Here is a 24,172-nt window from a genome sequence, read left to right on the forward strand (position 1 = left end):
TTGGTAAAGGCGCTTTTACCTACCAAATAAACACGAAGCCCTAGATGCTATTTACGGCAATTGTGGGGGTCCACATTTCATGGGCTGGCAATCATGTTGCAAATTTCAGAGGATCCGAACGTTGGAGGTCAATGGACGCACCGAAAAAAAAAAAAAAAGGAACACCACTCAACACGCGTACGTTTAACTTTAACCGTAATTAGATAATTTTCATTGGCACTTTGTATTTATTAAATGCATAATGCATGCGGCCAAGTTAATAATTTAATTTGATGGTGTCGTTTGCATCTATCCATCCATCTAAACCGTTCATGTGTGATCTGGCTATGGGCTGTCATTTTTTTATTTCTCCATCATGTGTGTCAAATTGTAAATGCCGTTGCTATTTTGATGGAAACCATGAGTTGATGCCCGAGGACCGACAAAAGCTTGGGCGCGTTAAGTTCACTCAATGAATGGCCAAACCATTAAGTTCCCTGTTTTGTATTTTCAAAAAAGAAGGAAAGGGGGTATTGTTTTGGACTTTTTTGCACGCATTTATTTCTCCTTTTAACAAGGCCCAAAAAAACTGCTCACTGAAAACACACACACACACACACACACACTCTAGTAGCCAACAAAGTGAAATATAGCCGTTCCCTTTCTCTCTCTCTCTTCAGCACTCTTTAGACTTTAGAGCCTCTGGTTTCTTGCTTTTTTTTTTTTTTCTTTTTTTTTGGGTGGGGGGGGTTTGATAATGTAATACCCAGGTAAAAAGCTGAAGGAATTTTTGCTCTAAATTTGTTCAAAAGACGCCCAAAGTTGGAAAAAGAAAAAGATTCACAAAATGGCTTTGTGTAGAGGCTTATCTTTGTTGGCTATCCACATTGCCTTGCTCGCGAGCTTGTGTTCTGCTGCAGATCTGTTTGTTTACTTCGACTTTGAGGTTTCTTATATCACTGCTTCTCCTCTTGGTGTGCCCCAGCAGGTTCCATTTTCTAGATCTCTTTCTTTTTCTTCACATTTTCTTTTCCATGCGGATATGTGTAATAATTTCCGTAAATGGCAAACGGGTTAGTTTTAGATATCTTATAGTTTCAATTTTTAGCTTCAGATCTATAAAATGTATCACCTTTTTTTTTAAAAAAAAATTATCTGAGCTTAGTATTTGATATTTAGTTTGCATAGTATAGGGAGCTTTGAAATGAAGTTGAAGAGGTATTAGGGGTCCAGTTTGTGATTCTGTATTGCCATTGCTTCGCAGGTTATTGCTATTAACGGCAAGTTTCCAGGTCCGACTATAAATGTGACTACTAACAACAATGTCGTTGTCAATGTGAGAAACAAATTAGACGAAAGTCTACTTATCCACTGGTAAATATTTTACTTCAATATTTGTCGTAAATTCATGTAGAAATAACGCTCTAAGCCCATGTACTGAGTGAAATTTGATTGTGCAACAGGTCTGGCATTCAACAAAGGCGTAGCTCATGGCAAGATGGACTTTTGGGCACCAATTGTCCCATTCCTCCAAAGTGGAACTGGACTTACCAGTTTCAGGTTAAGGACCAAGTTGGAAGTTTCTTTTACTTCCCATCCCTCCATTTTCAGAGAGCATCGGGCGGTTTCGGTGGCTTTATAATTAACAACCGAGCTATTATTCCAATTCCTTTTGATACCCCAGATGGGGATATTACAATTTTGATTGGCGATTGGTACACGAGGAACCACACGGTTAGTGTTCTTTAAAATTACTTGTTTCAACTTTTAAGTATGGGGTGTAACATGTTTGATGCTGGTTAATTTTTTTCGTTTGTAGGCTCTGAGAAAGACACTTGATGCTGGGAAAGGTCTAGGAATGCCAGATGGGGTGCTAATCAATGGGAAAGGCCCTTACCAATATAACACTACACTTGTTCCTGATGGCATTGATTATGAAACGATTGAAGTCCATCCAGGTGGGTGTTGTACATAATACATTGTTAGCCCAACTTATTTTGCTGGACAGCATATTTGATTTAGCTTGTTTACCTTTCATATTTGCCAAATACTGGCTAGCTGGGTACCCATTATTATGTTAACTGTACCATGTTATTTTGGCCGTTAACTTACTATGGAATAGCAGTTAAGGACATCAAGCCTACTTCTGAAATAATGTTAGAAAAAGTATGATGGTGCACTTCGGATATACACTAATCATTAGTGTGACTGCTAATTTTGTGTCTAGGGATTGTTATTTCCTCGTTGATAAATCATGTCAGGGGTATCAACTGAATGGATGCCCATCTTTGCTATGGGGCTACCAATGTGAATATACTTAAATCTTGCTAAATCGTTTTGGCGTCTGGCTAGAATACTTTGTGTTCTGTGGGAACAAATTTAAATCAGAATATTTTGACCGCTTAAAGAGATAAAAGAGACAAATTTCGCTGGTGTATGACTGTGATAAACATTCAATTAACTATTGTAGTTTGATGACCTCAGGTGAATTTTGAAGTCTGAATATCATCTTTTCTACACCTTTTTGCTTATGGTGGAACTGCTCAATTGTTTTCTTGACATTTGTAATATGTTCGACAGGGAAAACTTATCGCATTCGCGTGCACAATGTTGGAATATCAACTTCTCTGAATTTCAGGATCCAAAACCATAATCTACTTCTAGCAGAGACAGAGGGATCATATACAGTGCAACAGAATTATACTAGCTTAGATATACACGTAGGACAATCTTATTCGTTTTTGGTAACCATGGATCAAAATGCTAGTACCGATTATTACATTGTTGCAAGCGCAAGGTTTGTGAATGAATCACAATGGAAAAGAGTTACTGGTGTTGCCATCTTGCACTATACAAATTCCAAAGGAAAGGCACGCGGTCCCCTCCCAGAAGGACCAAATGATGAATTTGACAAAACCTTCTCCATGAACCAAGCAAGATCCATCAGGTTGGTTTCTCTTTTGGAACTCTGATACGGTCAGAAAATGCTGCTGTTGATTTGGGGCTGGGGGTTGCACAACTTGCATAATATATAAACCAGATTTTCCTTCTTAATTTATCAATAAGTTTGCAATAATTATGTACCATATGCCGATTATCAAATATTCTGCTATATGATTATATATAAAAAACTGAAAATTTGGCAGGTTGACATCTCTTTATAGAGTTCCGCAATTCTTTTGAATTGGCTGCTTATATTTACTCACTTTTGGGTGTTCTGTGATTGAACTATGCAGATGGAATGTATCTGCAAGTGGTGCCCGTCCAAATCCACAGGGTTCTTTTCGATATGGCTCAATCAATGTGACTGAAGTTTATGTGTTGAGAAACAAGCCACCAGAAATGATTGACGGAAAACGGCGGGCAACTCTTAGTGGAATATCGTTCGTTAATCCTTCCACCCCGATTAGACTAGCCGACTGGTTCAAAGTGAAGGGAGCTTATAAGCTTGATTTTCCCACTAAGCCAGTTACAGGACCACCTCGGATGGAAACATCGGTAATTAATGGAACGTATAGGGGATTTATGGAAGTCATCCTACAGAACAATGACACCAAGATGCATGCATATCACATGAGTGGTTATGCATTTTTTGTCGTCGGGTAGGAATTTTGTTCTGTCCTATTGCCATCACTATCTCTGCTTGTTCCTACTGCATAATGGATCTAAGAAAGTGCCTTTTATACCTTCTCATTAATCAATCTATTGCAGGATGGATTATGGTGAGTGGACAGATAACAGCAGGGGCACATATAACAAGTGGGATGGTATTGCCCGCACCACAACACAGGTGTGTTTGGTTTCTATATCCTCATAGAATTATCATCTATGTCATTGGCAGATTTAACAATGATAATTATTACCCCGGAAACTTGACAAATAGGCAAGTTGATCAATTGTGGAAGTTTCATGAATGATGTCATGTAATATTTGTGCTATAAATGTCAAACCTAAGCAATGAGTTTCTAACTTTACTGATCAAGACTTCAATTGTAGTGGAGAAAGATGAAATGCTCATAAGAATTCTCTTTTGATAATCGTGACCTTGAGTATGAATCTCTCTCCGTCTGTCTGTCTAGGTCTATCCTGGCGCATGGACTGCAATCTTGGTATCACTTGACAATGTGGGGATCTGGAATCTCAGAACAGAAAACCTTGACTCGTGGTATCTTGGCCAAGAAACATACGTTAGAGTAGTCAATCCGGAGGCTACAAATAAAACTGAGTTTCCCATACCGGACAATGCCCTCTTTTGCGGTGCCCTCAGTCACCTGCAGAAGTATGGACTGTGATCATCCATGTCTAATATGTAACACTTAAGTTGTTACTGCAGAAAGATAATCAATTCTGACTCTACATTTTTTTTTTCCTTTTTTCTCAGGCCAGAAGACATCTCTGCAGCAACCGCAATTACTGGTGATAGATTGAAGATGTTCTTCACGCTGCTGATGACCATGTGTGCTATGCTGGTACTCTTCCACTAAGCAATTTCCTTTAGGATGTTTTCTCTTTTCCCCCACGTTGCATCTTGGCTTCTCAGTGAGCTTTATGGTTGTGAGTGTGTAGGTGTGTAATTTTAGTCTTGTTGATACGATTCTTCTGTCATTTAGACCTGTATTTTTTCTGTCCACAATGTTGTTCGTGCCTCCAAGGTTTCTTGTTTAATTTATTGGATCTGTCATTCTTTTATTACCTACAGTTTTTGTACTCATGACAATTTATCAATTTTCAATACTACTTAACATCCTACAGTCTAGTTTTATCTCATTCTGTACTTCGGAAACGCTATAAAACATGTCCATCTATTCTATATGCTCATTGCTGTTATTGTTGATGCTTGCTGGTACAAAACCACCAGGCAGTTGCCTTCAGAAGGTAAGTTTTTATGAAGTCTCATAGCTTTGGTACAGAAACAACACTCATGATGGGGTTAGTGATCCAAAGCTTTTGCCCTTGGATCTTGATGTGGGATATTATTGGTTAATAAGCAGATGTGCCAATGAACTCGAAAGTGACATGAAGCAGGGGTAAATAAGATGTGCAGGTCCCACATTTCCAACCCATGTGTGGTGGAAGATGTTGATCCAGCTGGATACCATGTTTTAAGATTGTATGGGTTATTTTTTATTTGCTTTGGGGGTTTGTTGCCTGGCCAACTGCACCAGTATGCCCCCGTGTACTGTTTGTGCATCTAATATCCCCCATTTCCGTCTTTCTTTTTGCTTGTTCTTCATGATTCAAGCCTGATGACTTTTTCACATTGATAGAGAAAAATTAATTTTTTAAATTTTTTAATAAAAATTTTCAGGATCAATCTCATATAATACATAAGAATTTGTAATCTAAAAAATTATACCTTAACAATTCGATTTGACTTTTTCGTTAAATTAATCTAGATTCTCAAATTACGATCTGTCACCACTTCTCTTATTAGATCACAAACTGTCACCATCAATCTTGTTAGATCACAAGTCGTCATCAATAATCTTCTAGGTTATAACTCAAGTTTGATTTGCATTTGTCGTGTAAAAGCAATTATCATCACTAAAAACAACGAGCAGGAGAAATTTTTTTTCTCAAAATTAGAGAATTTTTTTTTCTCTAATCTGTATAATGTGGCATCTCACTCCTTTTTGAGAGAAAATAAGTTATTTTATATCTTTATCTTAATAAAAACCCTAGGCTCCATATTTTTATATATTTTAATTCTATTAAATCAAATTTGATTTTAATTAAAAATAATAAAATCAAAAGTAACGTTACTTCTTCTTGTCATAGGAGCCCACCTTGTAAAATAATACAAGACCCCTTAGACACAAGTATATTATATGGAGTCTCCCACTAAATAATATATTTAGGTTTTTAACTCAAATAACTAATTATCTTGCTTATTAATTCAGTAGCGGCACAATCAATTTCAAATGAGCTAACTTCATAGATCATATCGGTACATACAATAGTGGCTATAATAATTAGACCTGTAATTAAACTAGTCCAATTATTTAATTTCAAATCTATTCCACTAAAAGATTGGAATTGACCTCCATAATTATATGTTATCTAAGATAATATTTTTGAATAATAATTCGACCTATGCCACATTAATTTTTTTACTGCATAATCCTTTGTACTGTTAATCTTTTGTATTGTATCATTAATTAAATCAATATCTCAATTGTCCAATCAATTTAATAACATCTTATTCTTTGATAGTTACTGATTTTTTCTAATGATAATTTTCAACATACTAAATATGTTGACATACTCTAGCCAAATAATTTTATGATCAAGTGTTGAAAACCCATCAAGGGATGTGTTGTACAAATTATATATTGTTAATCTATAACTCTAATACTCATAATTGCTCTCAACAAGATACCGAGTAATCTTGACTATAAGAGTGTGTCGTGCCCATTGGTAACTCAAATATAATAACAATTACAATTATGCAATTATAACTAACTCAAGATTAAGATTATAGTAAAATCAATGCATATGAGATTTAATAAGTCTGACAGTTATTGTAAAGTTAATTAAATCTCATATATGATATTGTTCAATGTAGTCGTACTATATCAATAAATTCATACATGATTAAGACAAATTATTCAATAAATTTATTACAGTCTATACCTAAATAAAGTGTCCAACTTTATTTATCAACTGCGAACTTAATTTATTTAATCATAAGATAACTTATATTTATGTCTTCTGTGAATCTACATAGTAATCACATAAATACATATAATATGATTGAATGAACTTTACTCAAAATATTAATACAATTAAGATATTTTATTAATAAAAAATATTATTTATTATAATTAAATAAACACATACACTTTTAAAGAGCATATTTCCCCCCCCCAACACGCGTATCTTCACAAAAAGTAACGAATGTGATTTTGCTTTTTACGCTATCAGTGTATGAATAAATCAGAGTTTGCTGCCAGCCCATTTGGGTTCATGAGGGGCTGTTATTTACTAGCTTGTTCAACGTTCAAATAGAAAGGAACTGTTGTTAATTCTCAGTTTTTGGACACGGTTTTCACATGCAACCATTGATTACTAGCATTGCTAAACCATTTACTCGATCCGCATTTGCTTGTACGAATGTAAACACATGCAATAACTTAGCTGCAACATCCACATGGACTCGTCTTTTAATAAATAAGCTGCGTGCTTTTCTAAAAAGCTGAACATTGAACTGCTTGGCATGTTGACTTAAAGAATTGACTTCAGTGATGATACCATGCTTTCTTTTTTGGCGGTGGAATGGAGAAACAAGTTGTGTAGAAACGGCAACAGCTTTTAAAGATTTCCAAGCACTCGTGGGAGCTACCTTTCATGGACCTTTTTCTGAGAAGTGGATGCTACAGTGCTTAGATTTTGTCAGGCCGCATCCAATGCTTATGCGTAATGCATAATTTCAACTTTACAAGTCACGGCCAAACTAAAAGCATCGTGATACTATGCCTGTCCATGGAACTCTGATGATTCTCGACGACGTTGGGAAAGTGCGACATCCTCAGCTTGTTGAATGTTGACGGATCATTCGGGGCACAGGCCCACATTAATTGAACCCAAAAACATAAGTGGGTTTCCTCTAAGAACAGAAATAGTCAAGCCCGTATAGCGTGAAAAATGAAAAATGGCCTAATGGGCGTAAAATATCTCGAGGCGAAAGTCTACGGATATTCCATTCATACAAAATTTCTAAATGATAGTCAAGTTAATTAAAATTAGAGAAAATGTTCTATAAATATTTTCCAGGGTAAAATTGCTGGGGCTAGGGGTGGGCAAACTTTAAAATTGGATTATAAAAAAAAATTAAAAATTGAATAAACTAGAAAATACAAAGGAATTTATGGTTTAAAACTGTGAATAACTAATTGAACGGGTAGCGTTCAGATTATAATTTCTGAAAAAACCGGTGAGTTAAGTTTGATTGGGAACCAAACCACATCGGGCCAACCCCTAATTGGGGCCGGAGTGGCTCGTCGTCTGTGATTAAATGGCGGGGATATATTGACTTAAATTTTCATTTATTTTCATTTTATTCAATTCAATGATATATAAGGTCAAAAATTAAAATTTAATGATACCAACTCATCAATCATCCCTACCACTGAACGTAGTTAATATTTAAAATTTTAAGTAAAAAATTTAAGTCAGGGGAAATACCACACGATTCAAATTTTTAAGAGAACATATATTTAACTAAGCCCTTCATTACCATTCATTTTATCATCGTTTGTATCAATGACATGTTAACGTTAGAGAAAGAAGCTATAAAGCAGTTATAATGGACCTATCCAATAAAATTATTTCATATGATAAAAATGCCCTTTTTTCTTTATTATAATCTTTACCATAATTGATCATCTAAAAAATAAGTGTGTATATGTTAAGATTTTATAGTAACATGTACACATAAAATAAAAATACCAAGTTTAGGGACTAATATGAAATATATGTTGTGTGTAAATATATCACCTTATTTGGGACGGTGAAGTGATGAGTAATCACTAGGTACATGTTAATTTATGATAATGTCATATCATACGATAATCATAATTTCAATTTAATTGATATTTTTACTTATTGTTTTGATCACCAAAATTCTATAATGTAAAAAGTAATTCAAGTTTACCTATTTTCATAATTTCAGGTTATTTTTGGACCTTAGGTGGATATGCTATCTTTTCATTGACTGCTGATTCCATCGGGGAATCCTCAACATTCAACAGTTGTTAAAACTGAATGAGCAGCACTGCAGCTTTGGTTTCATGCTGACTGGACCTAGTCTTAATCATATGAGTGTTAACAAAATGATCACAAGTGTTATTAGGTTCTCTATTCATGATTTTTTTTTTTTAATAAAAAGGTGCTATTCATGATTATTACCTTGTTGGATAAGAATATTTAGTAATTATTCTTAATTATACATGCATGCTTTTATATATATATATATATATATATATAGTCGAATGACAATTTAATGTTCTCCCACCTCATGTGAGTAAGGTTTAAATCATAAATTTTTTATTTTCACTTGAGAGATTTTACCCACTAAACTAGTGTCAACATTAATCATATATAAATGTTAATATAATTACATTCGACTCAAGATCTTTAAAAACTCATAAATGGTGAGGTCTAAATTTTTTGTCCATAATATATCTTTTGACTAGGTCAATCCGATAAAACTTATTAGTAGCAATTAGAGGAGTGCATATAAACACACAATAGAAATCAAAATTAATCCATCCAAGTTTTCTACGGCTATTAAATGGATCTTTCATATGCTAAATCTAGATATATAGTCCTAATCCACCATAACTTACCGGATCTATTTAGTGGAGCTTCAAGAAATATTGTTATAACAAACATATACTAAAGAAATTTAAATTTATTGTTGATCGAAATTGTACTAATCTTTTAATTAAAGATCTTATGACATGTGTATATTTATAATAGTCTATAGTTAGAAGATTTAATTACATTTCTGATCTCAACCTTGTGAAAACATGCGTCATCACAAAACACAGATAAACAAATAATAACAATATCAGACAGAAGATGAAAGATATTGTGAAGTAATTAATCTGCCTGACAATATATATACCCACATCGGCAATCTCCCTAAGAAAGCAAACAATTTAAAGAAGTGAAACAAATAAAGAGAGAAGGGATAGAGATAACGAACAAAGCAATTCATAAGAAAGTCTAAAAGTAGACATATGTAATTAAGGCAACTAACACACTAGACGAGAACTATAAACATGAAAAAGACCTTGAAAAGCAGATTGGATTAAATTAAAGTACTTAATTAAACAGAGTGTTGTTAAACTCAACCACTAGCTAGAATCTACTGCAGCGATAAAGGACGACACAGGCACAGATCATAACAAAGGACATAACTTAGATTTAAAACCAGCAATATGCAATGGCAAGCCATTCTTAATAAGGCGAGACACCCACGTTTGCTGAAGCGAAAAAACCATCTTTCATCAGAACATCTTCTCCTTCCTGCATGCACGAGATCAATCTAATCAAATCAAACAAAACAGTGTATACGTGATATGATCGACACAAGAGGTTAATTACCTGCTGGCGCACGTTAGCCTTCTTGACCGGCTGATGGTCAGGCACAAGACCAAAGTGAATGTGTGGGAAGTGGGCCCACTGACAAATATTGGAAACAAAATAGGATCAGTTAAAGGAAACACCGTCACAGACACTGTGTCATGTGTAGAATAAAAACAGAATAATTAAATTGAAACCCTAATAAATTTCTTTCTTTTTTCTTTTTTTTTCTTTTTTAAAAAAAAAACCTAATTAGGTAAAGAGATGAAACCCTAAAAGACTTGTCTTGGATCTTACATTCTTAGCAGCCGCACTGAAGGCTTCTCTGTGGGATATATCAGGGTTTCCAGCCTTAATGCGTTGGATCTCGTCCCTGCAGCAGATGTTGAAGTGAATATTATTATTATTTCTTGCTCCAAATTTAGCAAGTGTTTAAGTCACCCCACAAAAAAAAAAAAAACCATATATTTTATATATTATTTACATAATAAATTGAATTTAATTAATAGCTATTATTTAAATAGTTATAAATCATGAACAGAGGGAAAGATTCTATTGAATCATCATTACTCACTTGATGAATCGGTTGTACGCAGAGGGGACTCTTTGTCTCTTCTCTGGTGCTGTAAATGAGCAGACACACACAGACTTAGACGCAGTAACACCACTAAAATCATCATCTATCAAGGCCCTATTCATAGATTTTTTTTTTTACTACAACTATATTTTGGTATAGCATAAGCTTTATTTTGCTCACCCAAACCCTACAAAAAAAGGGGCCCAAATTGTCGAGAATGACTTGAAAGAAAGCATTATTGTTAGTTTGATTTCACGCAGAAACATTAATGCAGTTTTTTAGGGCTAGTAATAAATGAAGAAAACTTGTTGACAAATTAATCAAGGCCCCATAAAATAAGAGGGAAGGTCGAAACTGCAGGCATAATAAAAGGTTTTGTGTCTATAACTTAATGTACTAAAGGTCCCGTTTCTTTAACTTAACACAATTTAGAAAGACCCTTGACTACTGTTAGTAGTGATCAAAAAAGCAGATCGGTTGGTTCTTTTTCTGGTTTTTTTTTTAAATTCATTGAGCAAGTACAACATCTATAACGAACATAGAAAGTGAGAAATTTAACAATATATATGTGCGTCTGTGTGTGTGTGTGTGTGTGTGTGTGTATCAAACCTTTGTTAGGGATAGAAATAACACTATGTTGTTGCCTGACCAATGCACTTTTTTTTTTTTTCTTTTTTCTTGCAAAATTGAAAATGTTGAAGCTCTAAAAACATTCCCGCAATAAAATGTGAAAGAAAGGAAGAAGTAAAGCGAAGGGAAGTGTAATGAGTCTCACGTACGTCTGCTGGTAGCTGGAGGCCTTGGAAGCTCATCAACTACACCTCTAGTGGGTACAATGAAATCATTGGTGTTTGTTTGGTTGATCAGAAAGTTTGGAGATGGATTTGGGATCTCTTCCTGCAAAACCAAAATTATCTATCCATGAAAAACAACATGGAATCTTGTACAAATTAGTCAAGTACATATACAAACAAAATTAATTTACCAACAAGCTAGTTTTGAGTATTAATTAAACGCGGTTTATTGCGTCATGATTTACCCACCCGAAGATTATGAGAAGGAGAGAAAAAATTGTGACCCAAATGGAATTGATTAGCCGAAGGCAGAAGCAAGCCACGCATGTTCACGGGGAGGAGATTGGTGCAGTGGCCACATCGAACCGTTACAGTCTTGAATAAACTCGTGCAAGGAACACTCACCTAATATAAACCAAAAAAAAAAAAAAAAAAACAAAGGAGAATGGACATTGACATTTTCTTTTGAGAAAGCTAGCCCTATCCCTAATTCCTGAAGGGATATTAATTATATAAGGAAGTGTTGTAAGATGGTGAAAAATGAATAAGAATGATACCGCGAGGACAGTGTCGCAAAGGTTGCAATGAACATAACAGAGCTGCTCGGAGGTAGGGAATTGGTCCAAAGACAAGGTAGTAGAAGAGGAGGACATGGACATCTTCTTTGGTTTGCCCTTTTCTTTCTCTTTTAAAATTAATTGATGACTGGTCTGTGCCTGCGGGTGTGCGAGTGATTTTGATTGATTGATTGATTGATTGATTGACAGCTTAACCACCACCTTCGATCTGTTTTTTTTTTTTTTTCTTTCTTTGATTTTGAATTGTGAAAGAAAGAAGGGAAAGGTCTTTTAACTAGTGTATAGTGTTTGTGAAAGAGAGAGATGGCTGGGGGTTTGAGCTATTTGGTCTAGTAGATAATATAAGACCATATAGACAGAGAAACCCTCTGTTCATGTATGTATCATGTCATGCAATGCATTCATCAGATGACGAATATAATGTACCATATACTAATATACATACACATATACATATCAGTGGCTTAGCTAGAAAATCAAGCTAACGGGGGCAAAAAATTTGACTAACATATAATACAAATGAGGAAACATATATATAGAAAATATCAAACTATAGTTATATTATTTTTAAATTTTAAATTTATGTAGAAAGTGAGATGTTATTTGATTGCATTTGAGAGTTTTATTTTAGAATGATTTGTATCTCCTTAATTGAAAATCATATTTGTTCCTCAATAAATTCTATAATAAATTATCAGTAAATAAATGGAATAATATTTTGGACTATTGTTTAAAAAGTAGTGATAAAATGAATTATTATTTTTATAGTAATGAGAAAATAAGTTATTTTATCAAATTCTAATCGGTAATGAGAGTTTGTTTTCTAAAAGAATCTCTTATTTTAATAAAATAAGTAGGAAAAGTACATACTTTAATACAACATGTTTTGTATGTAGTATAATAAAGCTTGTGTTCTTTATATTTTAGCTTGTGCGAATTCTCTGTGTAAAATTACTGATGGATGATATGGTACCCATATATGTGTGTGTGTGTGTGCATATATATATATATATATATGTATATGTGTGTGTGTATATATATATATATGTATATATAAACATGCCGGTAGCAAGGCAAACTGGCAAAGTCTGGAGTGTGTACTCATAAACGTACTCATGGTGTTAATTAATTGAAAGATAAATACATGTGGTTGGCATTTGGCTTTCCCAATGCAAAGCGAGAGAGAGAGAGAGGCGGTAGATGTGGGGGAGAGGAGCTCGAAAGGGACGTGTGCATGGGGGTGATGGAGCTTTCACTTACTCACCTGTTGTTTTCAGTAGTTAAGACGCTGTGTTGTTTACTGGCCCTTTGCTTCTTTGATTATTATTTTTTTTCAAAATACATAGATATATTTTTTGGCGAAACCCTTCGCCTTTTAGCCCTTTTACCTTGTGCTTCTTTATCAAATTTTGTTTTTCCTTTCACTTTGCCTCAATTTCCGAACCCTAAACCCTACACTTTCCCCCTTCAATCCCCGGGACAATAGGCTTCCTTCACACTGCTTCCGCCCGTGACACACTGATCGTAACATATTTATATAATTTTATCATAATAACATAATCATGACAGTATGATTTAAATTCTCACTATGACCAATATTTTATTCATCAGTGATTATTGAGAGAGGTTATTTTTGGTGACATGACCATTCATTCTCCCTCGTCTTACGCAGATACGTGTTTATGTCAACAGAGGCCCATCTCAGTGCACAGACTTGCACCCTGTCGGTGTTACCAACTTACCATCTTTGTCCTTTCCTACATTTCCATTTTCTTTTGGCTTCTGATAGCTAATTTGGTTGGAATCTTTTTCTTTTTGACGCTTCCTTTTCATCTAGTGTTTTAGTTTATTTCAATTCTTTATACATATATTATAGTTCAGTTCATTCACAACTATCGCCATCCTTACTCATTTAAGCCTAAGTGTTTCCTCTTCCCCAAAAAGTTGTGCTTTGAAGGTTAATGTTGATCTCTCATGAGTGACTGGGGAGTGGGAATGGATGATATTTTATGTGACTGGAATCAGTAAAAGGGAAAAGATTGTAAAGTCCATTTGGCTTTCTCAGACCATCGAAATGACTCAATTCAAATTTTAAACTTTAAACCATACCTCTTTAATTTGTTTTGAAGGGAACTGAGCCCTTAGAATCCGAGACACATCAGACACACATGGCTGAAAAGTCAATTTTGAATGAAAAAGGAAGACAATCTGTTCTTCGGGCTACATAAAGCAGAACCTTGACCCTGCTGTCCAGATTTATATGGTCCTGATAATAAGATAGGGCTATTGCAATTCAACGTCGTTTTATCCGGTAAAAAAAGGGGCAAAATGGCCTCATATTGCCCTGATTCGGTCATCCCTATGTCTCCCAATTATTTTTCTGCTGGAATTACTTTGGTGCGACAGAGCTGTTTGCTTGGTCTTTTTATTTTTCACTGGCAAACCAAGATTTAAATTTCAATACATTTATTGTAACAATATGTATTTTAGAGTTGGGACATAATAGGAAACACAAAAAGATAGACTATAATGTCATGCACACAGCACTTATGGCAGGATCAACAATATTATGTGTTGAAACAAAATTACTATGATAATGATTAAAACCATTATGTGATGCACATAACAAAACTATGTTGAGGAGATTATACTGGCCGACAACAATTTCTGGACTACGATTTTAACTTTGAAGCAACCTCTAACTTTTGAACTAATTTTTTAATATGAATTAGGCCTATAAGATTTTATGTGGGATTAAAGTCAGACTCATATACGAGTTAGCCAACACTATCTATCCATTTGATAAGGACAAAAAAAAAAATGCTTTTGATAGAGGATGCTGAGGAGAATATCTCACATTGACTGAGAATAATTCATGGATTAAAAATATAAGCTTAAGTTAATACTCAATTCTTGAGTTAGCTTTTGATTATAAGTTAGAAAATAGACACACAAGCTTTAGACCATTATGACATAGACATACACACATATCTAGAAAGAATCAAGACTAATATATCATGCACTCATGGAAAAAATCATGATCATTATTTGCATATAAATTTAGAAGATAAATTCCTCGAATATAATGTTTGATGTACTCTAAAAATCTCTCTTTGATTGTTTTATCTATCATTTTTGAAATCAATGGAAGTTGCCTTTTACCCAAATAAGTAAATTGGAGTTTTTTAAATAAAAAATCCCCACTGGGTGCTTAATTTAAATATTATTGAGAATAAATGACGGGTTTCAATATTAAGCCTAACAAATTCCTTTCTCATTGTGTGACTGCTTTGAGTCTTTGACCAATGCAATGAATGATTATTATACTTGTCGAATTATTAAAACCTTATGAAATAAAAGTTACTTTTTAAAACAAGCATAAAAGTATTCTCATTATAGAATAGGATCCGATACTGCTAATAAAATAATTAGAGTGATGATACATCTATAAATTTTTATACACACTGATTTGTTATTAATTTATTGGTTGAATGAAAATACAAAATAATAAAAATAGATCGTGTGAGCCAAAAGATATGTAATTCAATCAAGTTTGTATAAAATACATTTATATAAAAATTTATAACTATATTATTACTCAAATGATTAACATAAAAATGAGCACTATTTTTTTTTTCCAAATACTTTCGGAGACAGTATTCCAACCACGATCTTTGAATTCATTCAATGATGTCTAAGATTTAAATGTTGAAATAAAGAGGGATACGGTTCATTTAATTTCATGGCTAATGCTAGGCCAGTGGATTCAGGTTACTAGACCAGCTAGCTCGATAGCTCTAGGGGCTGACCTGCTTGACAACTTTAATTTGGTCATCAGCAAATTAACTTTTCTGTAGGATTAAGGCAGGTCATCAGGACTCTGATGCAGTAACCAGCCTTTACGTACTGAATGGTGAATTGGTGCTATAGCTAGACTATAGAGCAGGGCTCGAGTCCTCGTGAGCCCATGGGTTCAGTGTACATTAACAAACAGGTTTAACCACTTTTTGAATGCAAGGAAATAAGAGAGAGGTTAATTTTGTCCTATTCCTTAGAATCCGATGCAGTGTTACTTGCAAATGTAGTGTAATGCATGCATGGTGGTCCATCATCCATGCATATATATAACATGCGCACACACACACACACTCACGTATTGATTCATGAATTCGTATGGTTGAATCATGAATGTACGTACGAACGAAAAGCTATTATCACTGTTAAAAGCCTGCGATGAGCTATTTGTTGCTGTTTGTAATTGCGTAGTGGGATTGGGTAGAAATCGATAAAGTTAGAGGTAATGAGGGGCTTGATGATATTTCATGACCGGCGTGGTCTGGCCTGGCCTTTACTTCGCTTCCCCCCAAAATCTAATCCTGTCTGAATCTGCAGCTGATTCACATATTTGTGATTGATGGATCATAAACTATTCTTTTAGCTTAATAGATAAATATAAACCCCACTTGCTCTCCTATAGCCATGTTGCATGGGCAATATTAGGGATTTTTTTAAATTTTTTTCCACCACGCAAACTAAGACATATGGCCATTTGTATTGTACCCAGTCCCCACTAAAGGGATGGGTATTGACGACGCACTGATTTTGCGTTCCTTACATCCATATCAATCAATTTCAATTCCCCAATTACTCTCCTCGTTTAACTCGGAATAAGACAAGCTAGCTAGTGATTCTTTTGATCACGACGACTTCGTTTGGGAATATGCTACTACAGTAACATATCAATTTACTGTCAAGCAATTAATGTGGGACGGGAATCACAATATAATGGAGAATTTCTGTCGAAGAAAATATCCATGGAAGCTAACTTAGAGAAGAATACTTGTACTACTGTGTACATAGTTCGTAACAGTAAAGTATCCTTTGAGTTCATGACCCACATAATAATTTACCATTTTATGTGGAGGGTATCCATTTGAGAAAATAAACATGTGCAATTTCACATACATCACTGTGGTTAGAATATCTTATGGTTGAAAATCTTTCAGATTATTTTAAATTGACTTAATCAACTAAACAATCATTTTCTTGCAACCGCATATGGGATATTTTACCCATATGTTGAATAAAGACTACTAAAAAAATAACAATTTCAATCAATTAATACTATACATATATCACTAAATGATTGGTGACATACTAGTAAGTATCTAAACTAAGTAAACTTAACATTAAAATGGCAAATTGCGGGCATAGACTGGGCTTGATACAAGCCCATATGAGGAAAAGTATAAAGGTTGGGCCTTAACGGGCCTAGGCAGGATCTGAGCTCTTATATATATATTTTTTCTAGAATGTTGTAAACTTGCAATGAGTTTAATTATCAACTTGATGATTATATGAACAACGAATTAAAAAAATAACTATTTCAAAAATAAAATAATAAATAAAGAAAATGAAGCTAATAAAAATTTAAATATCTAATTCTTTTTATTACTAGATTCTTTGATTCAAGCATTCTCTTAATTAATTAAAATTCAAAAGAGAGTTTAATAATATAATTTTAAATTTTTTAAGCATCATAGATTTATGAATTAAGGAATTAAGTTTTTATTTTTTTAGTTGTGAATATATTATTTTAATTTAGAAATTATTTTTTTTAAAATAAAGGGTCAGTCTGCACTTTTTTGCTAACCCTACATAACATAATTGTTATGATATTTATGTTGAAAAATTGGATTTGAGATCAAATAACTTGAATGAGTGCTGTTTAAAAAAGTGATAAATAAGAGAAACTTTGGTTTTTGGAAAAAAAAATAGAGCTAATTGAAAAGTTGGGGTCAATGAGATAAGTTAAATATCGATATCACTACTTTTAAAAAAAATAATAATAATCCCCAAGAGAAATGGATATCTAAAGAGTTAAAATATTCATAGAGATAGAGGAGAAGATATGACAAAGTTGAAATATTTATAGAGATAGAAGAAGGTATGACAGAGTAGCTGAAAAGAGATCAAAAAGACAAATATAAAATATCCTTCCATTGTAATTACAACCACAAAAATTATTTGTGAAATTTACAATGAGCCAATCAAATTTATTATTATAACCTCTCAAAGCACATATATTCAAAAATTTTGTTTCAATAAGGTAATTTTGATATTATTAGACATGCATAAAGTTGGGATACAAATATACATGCAATCACCACCATCTTTATTAATTATATACTAAATATCTAACGATATATTTTCATTTCTTTTTTTTCTACTAATTTTATTGAGGAGAAACCAATGATACAGGCAAAATAACAGTGTGGGGCTGATTAGAAATATTACTTCGGGTATTTAGAAATATTTAGACGGGCCGGTTGCTGTTTTACCCCACAACAATAAACCCCATAACTAAATACAAGAATCTGTTGTCCAAGAGCCCCGGTCTTGCACGCCCACACTCAAAATGTAGGGTTCACACGTATATAGGCCATTGAAATTGAATGTGCTTTGACTGATGAACAAGATTTTTTTTGCATCAAATGGTAACAAGTGGCATCTGATCAACCAAAGAAGAAACTAGCATATGCGCGCCCACCCCAACCAATCCTCTTGCGACAAAAATAAGTGGATATCAAGACAAAGAGGAATGATATAATGCAACTCCAGTGTTTTTGACACTGCTTAATCTTTCTTCCACCTCACTGCTTATCACACTGTCATGGCGCTTTCTTCAATTTCCCCACTATCCATTAAATCTCTGAACTTCTGCTCTTCATCTTCAAAGGGTCCGTATCAGCTGCATGCCCTGTCAAAGCCACTTTGGGTAGCCTGTCAAATAAGCTCCAAGACTGAGAGTGAAGGCCAATTTCCTGGTGAGTTACACATTTGAATACATCAACTACTTCTGTTCACCGACTAACTTGATTTTACTTGAAAAGGAAGATTGTTCCAACAATCAGTGTGCAGGCCCATATGCAAAACTAAAGAACTGGCGAGTTTTTGTGTCGACTGCATTAGCAGCTGCGGTGGTTGCATCGTGCAGCTCTAACATCTCTGCTCTTGCTGATCTTAATAAGTACGAGGCAGAAACTCGCGGGGAATTTGGCATAGGGTCAGCTGCCCAATTCGGTTCTGCAGATCTCAGGTCAGTTTCTTCAATGAGAATTGTCAACATAGTTTTGCTTATGGACCAATAATGAACTCTCTCTCTCTCTCTCTTGCTTTGCAGGAAAGCAGTACATGTGAAAGAAAATTTCAGGTGATTCATCCTACTGAAAACCTTTGCGTTGTATGGCCTAGTACTTAATCTAAATTTGTTTGCAAACAGAGAAGAAAATAATTTACCGTTGTTTTCAAACTTCCAACTCCAATATTCTATGCAACTTGAAACTTAAAAAATGATATGTGTTTCTGTGTATGCTTGTGTTTTTTAATCAAGCAAAACGGCTTATGCAGAAGAGCAAATTTCACATCAGCCGATATGAGAGAATCTGATTTCAGTGGTTCAAAATTCAATGGTGCATATCTTGAGAAAGCTGTTGCATATAAGGCCAATTTTACAGGTACGCTTATTGCCACAGAACATTAACATTTCTCACATAGAAACTGTAAGCTGGTCTAGTGTTCAGTAATTACGGTACCGTTATGTAGCAATTCCAACAATTGAAAGATATTTTCACTGTATGATTATAACACTTTTCCTTTCCTCATAGTAGATGAAATTTGTCTACCTCTGCTAGTGTCTTTACCCATGGTCACACCTGTGTTCCCAGCTGGTTTTTGTGCTCCTTTTCCTTGCCTCCATGGACACTTATGAGAAGCCATCAATCCCATCACAATGACCCTATCCCAATCAGTAAGTATGCTTCCATGTGATCGAATCATTCTGCCACATTCTCTTATTGAGCCACTGGGTTTACTACCTTGGGTCACTCTGCCACATTCACTTATTGAGCCATTGGGTTTACTACCAAGTGCTTCCTCTCTGTAATCGTCAGGAAAGCATCTAGTTGCAGCAATTCCTCTTTTAGCTAAGATTCCCACAGCAGCTTCACCTTTCTGTGTATCTCTCTTAATTCTCTCTTCAGCTGAGATGTCTTCCACACAAGATATCGCATTTTCCAATCCGTTGGCTTTACTAGGATTTGATTCCCACGCAACTTCATTAACAGATTGCGAGGTCTTTCTACCACAACCCTCCGGAAAGTGTCTGGTACCCGAAGTTCTTCTACGGGATGGATATACTCTGGTTACAGCTTTCTTAGACAATTCAGTAGCTTTGTGTTTTAAAGTTTGCAATGGACCGGATAATCCTTCCAAATTCAAAGACTTTGTCATATCTGTTCCCCTATGTTCCCCTGATGCCACTGCTGATGTCACCACGGATTCTGAATCATATAACATGCCTAGCTCCCAGCCCGCCTCAAGCAGATTGTTTAATGTGTCGGCAATAGCTCTTCCTTGTTCACCACAACCCTTTGGAAAATCACGAACAGCACTTATCTTCTGCTTCTTACAATCCATTAAAACACTCTTGATACTTGTAATGTCTGTCTTTTAAAACTCTAAGGTAGGAGAACCACCATTAGTCAACAATTCACATTTCTCTTGACAATTTAAAATCCACGTAAGTGAAGATACCATGCAAGAAATCATAAAATCAACAATCCAGATTTAACATACATAACATAACACAGACCTTTTACTAGTAGGTAACGCTGGGTCAGCACCAAGAAAGTGTCAATGTCTTAATTTCTATAATCATCAAGCAATTCAAGAAAGTACGAAAGCCATAGAGCATGATGCAGCGTAGATAAGAAAAAGGGTTCATCTCTGAGTACTAGATAAATTCTCCCTTCTTTTTCTTTAATAAAACCCATATCCGATAACTGAATTAAAATTAAAAAAAAAAGGCGGATAAGGGGTTAGTTATCAGTTGATGCTCAAAGACAGAGTAAATGGTGGGTTCTGATTCTAGATGAACTCGAAAGAAAATGCAAAGAATCAAAATTCTTGCTGAAATTAAAAATAATTACCGGAGAGCGAAGCAAAAACAGAGCGCATATGTAACAACGTTAGGATTTGAAGGAGAGATCACATCCGAAAATAAGAATTACGAAACAATGAACAACCCTAGTCCTGACCTTAATTAACGATTTGACTTCCCTTTCTCAAAAGGTTTCTGAAATCCGGTAAGTTCTACGGCTGTCCTTCAGAGCGCCACTCTTCTTCTATAAGCAAGGATCAGGTTACGTTAACATAATTTTTTCACAGCCATTTCATGAAAATGTAACGGTTGTGGAAATATAAGATAATAAAATCATATTATTTTTATAATTGTTAGATTTTTATCAAACTGCTGTAAAAGAATTATGCACCTTACATTATTATGTAAGGTATCTAAAGCCTATAATAATTACAATTATTGAATAACGTTAAGATTCAGCATTTTATACAATGATATAATAATAATAATAATAATAATTTTACTATGTATAATTTATAAAATTCATCTTCTAATAAGTGAGTAACATATGTAATTGTAATTGAAATTTGAGATGAATTCGAATCCTCAAAATTATTGTTTCAAAATTTCTTATAAGATATATTTTATCTTTCTATTCCATCAATAATTACATTTTACTTACCACATAATTAAGATAGTGGTTATTATTAATGAATGCACACTGGTGATTATTTTATTACAACATCAATTTTCCCTCTTTTTTTTAAAAAAATGGTGTTTATAATAAATTATTGATGTTAGAAATCCAAATGTTATGTTATTATTTAATCCAAATTAATATTGTGCATTTTGTTTCTAGTCTTTTTTTTTTTCATAATAAGCTTTAGTTCGTAATTCACCTCATATTCACATTTTATTACAAGTTAATTGTTTTTCATAAATTCGCATACTTCAATTTATCTCAAATTATTAAAAACATTTGTAGCTAACAAGTATAGCGTAAATGAGGGTCACGATGATGACATTCGTAATCGAATCATTTATCTTTTTAATGATAAATGGGGAAATGAATTAATGTTTTGAATAGTTTGAAAGTAAATGGAAATTAACTCTTTTATTATTGGATTATGCTTTAGTGTTTGATGTCTAAATATTGGTTCACTGTCGTCGTTGTGCAGGTGCGGATTTAAGTGACACATTAATGGATCGCATGGTAAAGCTAGTTACTACTACAAATTCTTAGCCATTGCATTGGATAGTGACTAACAAAGGAAGGAATCATTATCATTTGTTATAAATCTGATAGAGAAGTATTAATCCATGTAAAGGTTCTGCGGTTTTAATTTCAAACAAATTCTGGGAAATGTTTGTATTATCAGAGAGGTAGAAAATTCATCAATGTTTATGAATCAGCTGCAAAAATTCAGGTTAATTTGTTAAACTAGTGTAGCAAGTTAGTGTAGACACTAGTTTCAAATTATCCATTGTTCACCTATGATTATGGATATTGATAAATGTTCTTCCTGTAACCGCAGGTACTTAACGAAGCTAATCTCACGAATGCTGTACTTGTTAGAACAGTACTAACTCGAAGTGATCTTGGAGGTGCCATTATTGAAGGTGCTGATTTTAGTGATGCTGTTATAGATCTTGCACAGAAGCAGGTTCGGTCAAAAACCAGTTACTTTTTCTTTAATATCAAAAGTTGATTATATTCTAACTTTTCTTCACTATCCTTTTTCAAAGGATAAGATTGCAGGCTATAATCCAGTGTAATTTATTTTATACTGATTCAATAATTTTATCTGCGGTTTGATTTTACAATACCCTGTTATCGTTCTGTTGATAACTTAGACATATAATGCTGTCTCTCTGTGTCTTTGAAATATTTCACATTAACTCTCATGTGTTTGTTTATGTAGGCTCTTTGCAAGTATGCAAATGGAACAAATCCAATAACAGGAGTGAGCACCAGAAAAAGCCTAGGTTGTGGAAATAGCCGAAGGAATGCGTATGGTTCCCCTTCATCTCCTCTGTTAAGTGCTCCACCTCAGAAGTTGCTTGATCGTGATGGTTTCTGTGACTCGGGCACTGGACTTTGTGATGCTAAATAATTTTCGCTGACTTGTCAGTTGTGCTGGACAACATATATTCTGTGTCTATTTAGATTCATGCTACGCTAGCTGCAATTGGAGAAAAGAAGTGCCAACAATCAAATAAGTTGCTTGCTAAATTGAGATCGTAGATGACAAAATACTATGCTAAATAGAAAAAGAAAAAAACTACATGGAACTTGTTTTGATCAGTTCCAAGCTGAGATTGGAATTGGAATAGTGCCCTTTTAATTTGGATTCAATTTGGGCTTTCTTATTTTAATTAATAATTATACACATTCTACTTGTGAAGCCTAACTTGCATTGGCCTGTGTGAATTATAGAGCTACCTAGCCCATGAAATGGAAATGCAAATTTTTGGGGTAAGGCTGCTGCTTTTGCCCTATGTTTATAATTGGGACATAAAACATGAATGTGGATGCAGGGGTCACGGGGGACATGTATACAAGCATGTAAGGCAATGGGCCTACATGTCACCCTTAAATTATTAGTCCTTCATTCGATTGTCTAATATTGTTCCTTCTTTTCTCCCTAGATTTTGTTAATTGTTGAATAGGTTCTTGATGACCATCAATCTGTACATCATTTACAGATTGCTTGTATTTCACTTCACTGCAGATCCTCCGAACGGATGTTGTGTTTGGCCATATCATGTTCTATCTCTCTCTCAATCTCTCATAGTAGCTAATAAGATCATGTGTGCCAGACAGATGACAACAGAGACTTAGAAGTTACGGTCAAACATGCATAAAGGTGAAATAATTAATAGAGAGGAAAAGACTGAAGGGACACTGGGTTTTGCAAGTTGAGTTTGAGTCTAATGAAAGCACAAAACAATTGGAGGTGAAGCCTAAGCCTACCTCAGCTCCCAAGTGAAGAAATCGATCACATTGCGTACTCTTTACTTTTCCTCACTCTCGATATAGTGGACCAACAATCAACACTCAAATTAACAAAATAGATAAAGAGTGGCGAAACATTCATCATTAAACAAAGAATTGGCTGTCCCCTCAAGCAAATTCCAATGGGAGAATCAATGTGTGCTCTTTGCCTGTCAATTCTCTTTTCTTTTGTCCCTTCAGTCCTCTATCCTCATGCCTTGCTAAAATTTTCCTATGGCA

At 34.3% G+C, this 24,172-nt stretch overlaps 3 protein-coding genes across 6 annotated transcripts; 2 read left to right on the plus strand and 1 right to left on the minus strand.

The window, feature by feature from the left end:
* The first annotated feature begins 590 nt into the window (after positions 1-590).
* On the plus strand, positions 591-4,741 carry LOC102622059 (monocopper oxidase-like protein SKU5). Of its 2 annotated transcripts, XM_006477184.4 has the most exons (9): positions 597-967; positions 1,244-1,353; positions 1,443-1,713; positions 1,799-1,937; positions 2,560-2,926; positions 3,216-3,581; positions 3,691-3,769; positions 4,059-4,258; positions 4,361-4,741. In XM_006477184.4, the coding sequence occupies exons 1-9, from the start codon at positions 827-829 to the stop codon at positions 4,461-4,463; spliced, it is 1,776 nt and encodes a 591-aa protein (XP_006477247.1). In that variant the 5' UTR covers positions 597-826; the 3' UTR covers positions 4,464-4,741. The 2 variants fall into 2 exon arrangements, with proteins under 2 accessions (XP_024955148.2, XP_006477247.1); XM_025099380.2 differs by lacking the exon at positions 4,059-4,258 and having other exon boundaries at positions 591-967; positions 4,361-4,532.
* Positions 4,742-9,564: 4,823 nt separating this feature from the next.
* LOC102622362 (axial regulator YABBY 1-like) lies at positions 9,565-12,345 on the minus strand. Of its 2 annotated transcripts, none has more exons than XM_025098347.2 (7): positions 11,997-12,345; positions 11,689-11,844; positions 11,425-11,560; positions 10,643-10,691; positions 10,366-10,441; positions 10,090-10,167; positions 9,565-10,011 (listed from the first exon to the last, which is right to left on the minus strand). In XM_025098347.2, exons 1-7 carry the CDS (start codon positions 12,096-12,098, stop codon positions 9,943-9,945), a joined length of 666 nt encoding a protein of 221 aa, XP_024954115.2. In that variant the 5' UTR covers positions 12,099-12,345; the 3' UTR covers positions 9,565-9,942. The 2 variants fall into 2 exon arrangements, with proteins under 2 accessions (XP_024954115.2, XP_006477249.2); XM_006477186.3 differs by having other exon boundaries at positions 11,425-11,542; positions 11,997-12,343.
* A 6,255-nt stretch (positions 12,346-18,600) lies between these two features.
* Positions 18,601-23,348, plus strand: LOC102622859 (thylakoid lumenal protein TL20.3, chloroplastic). 2 transcript variants are annotated; one of them, XM_006477187.4, is made up of 7 exons: positions 18,601-18,844; positions 18,915-19,116; positions 19,201-19,230; positions 19,428-19,534; positions 22,116-22,150; positions 22,473-22,601; positions 22,860-23,348. In XM_006477187.4, exons 1-7 carry the CDS (start codon positions 18,691-18,693, stop codon positions 23,049-23,051), a joined length of 849 nt encoding a protein of 282 aa, XP_006477250.2. In that variant the 5' UTR covers positions 18,601-18,690; the 3' UTR covers positions 23,052-23,348. The 2 variants fall into 2 exon arrangements, with proteins under 2 accessions (XP_006477250.2, XP_024954889.1); XM_025099121.2 differs by having other exon boundaries at positions 18,695-18,844; positions 18,911-19,116.
* Positions 23,349-24,172: the final 824 nt, after the last annotated feature.

The sequence above is a fragment of the Citrus sinensis genome, chromosome 3 (assembly GCF_022201045.2).
Source record: "Citrus sinensis cultivar Valencia sweet orange chromosome 3, DVS_A1.0, whole genome shotgun sequence".
Classification (NCBI taxonomy): Eukaryota; Viridiplantae; Streptophyta; class Magnoliopsida; order Sapindales; family Rutaceae; genus Citrus; species Citrus sinensis.

Bases quoted from the DNA above. Each gene is read 5' to 3' on its own strand.
- LOC102622362 (XM_025098347.2), bottom strand. From the start codon at position 12,098: ATGTCCATGTCCTCCTCTTCTACTACCTTGTCTTTGGACCAATTCCCT. The intron at 10,442-10,642 runs GTGAGTAATGAT...CATCTGCTGCAG, and splicing joins GCGTACAACCGATTCATCAA to GGACGAGATCCAACGCATTA. The intron at 10,012-10,089 runs GTAATTAACCTC...TCGTGCATGCAG, and splicing joins AGGCTAACGTGCGCCAGCAG to GAAGGAGAAGATGTTCTGAT.
- LOC102622059 (XM_006477184.4), top strand. From the start codon at position 827: ATGGCTTTGTGTAGAGGCTTATCTTTGTTGGCTATCCACATTGCCTTG. The intron at 1,938-2,559 runs GTGGGTGTTGTA...TATGTTCGACAG, and splicing joins AACGATTGAAGTCCATCCAG to GGAAAACTTATCGCATTCGC. The intron at 3,582-3,690 runs GTAGGAATTTTG...AATCTATTGCAG, and splicing joins TATGCATTTTTTGTCGTCGG to GATGGATTATGGTGAGTGGA.
- LOC102622859 (XM_006477187.4), top strand. From the start codon at position 18,691: ATGGCGCTTTCTTCAATTTCCCCACTATCCATTAAATCTCTGAACTTC. The intron at 19,117-19,200 runs GTCAGTTTCTTC...CTTGCTTTGCAG, and splicing joins TTCGGTTCTGCAGATCTCAG to GAAAGCAGTACATGTGAAAG. The intron at 22,602-22,859 runs GTTCGGTCAAAA...TTGTTTATGTAG, and splicing joins TAGATCTTGCACAGAAGCAG to GCTCTTTGCAAGTATGCAAA.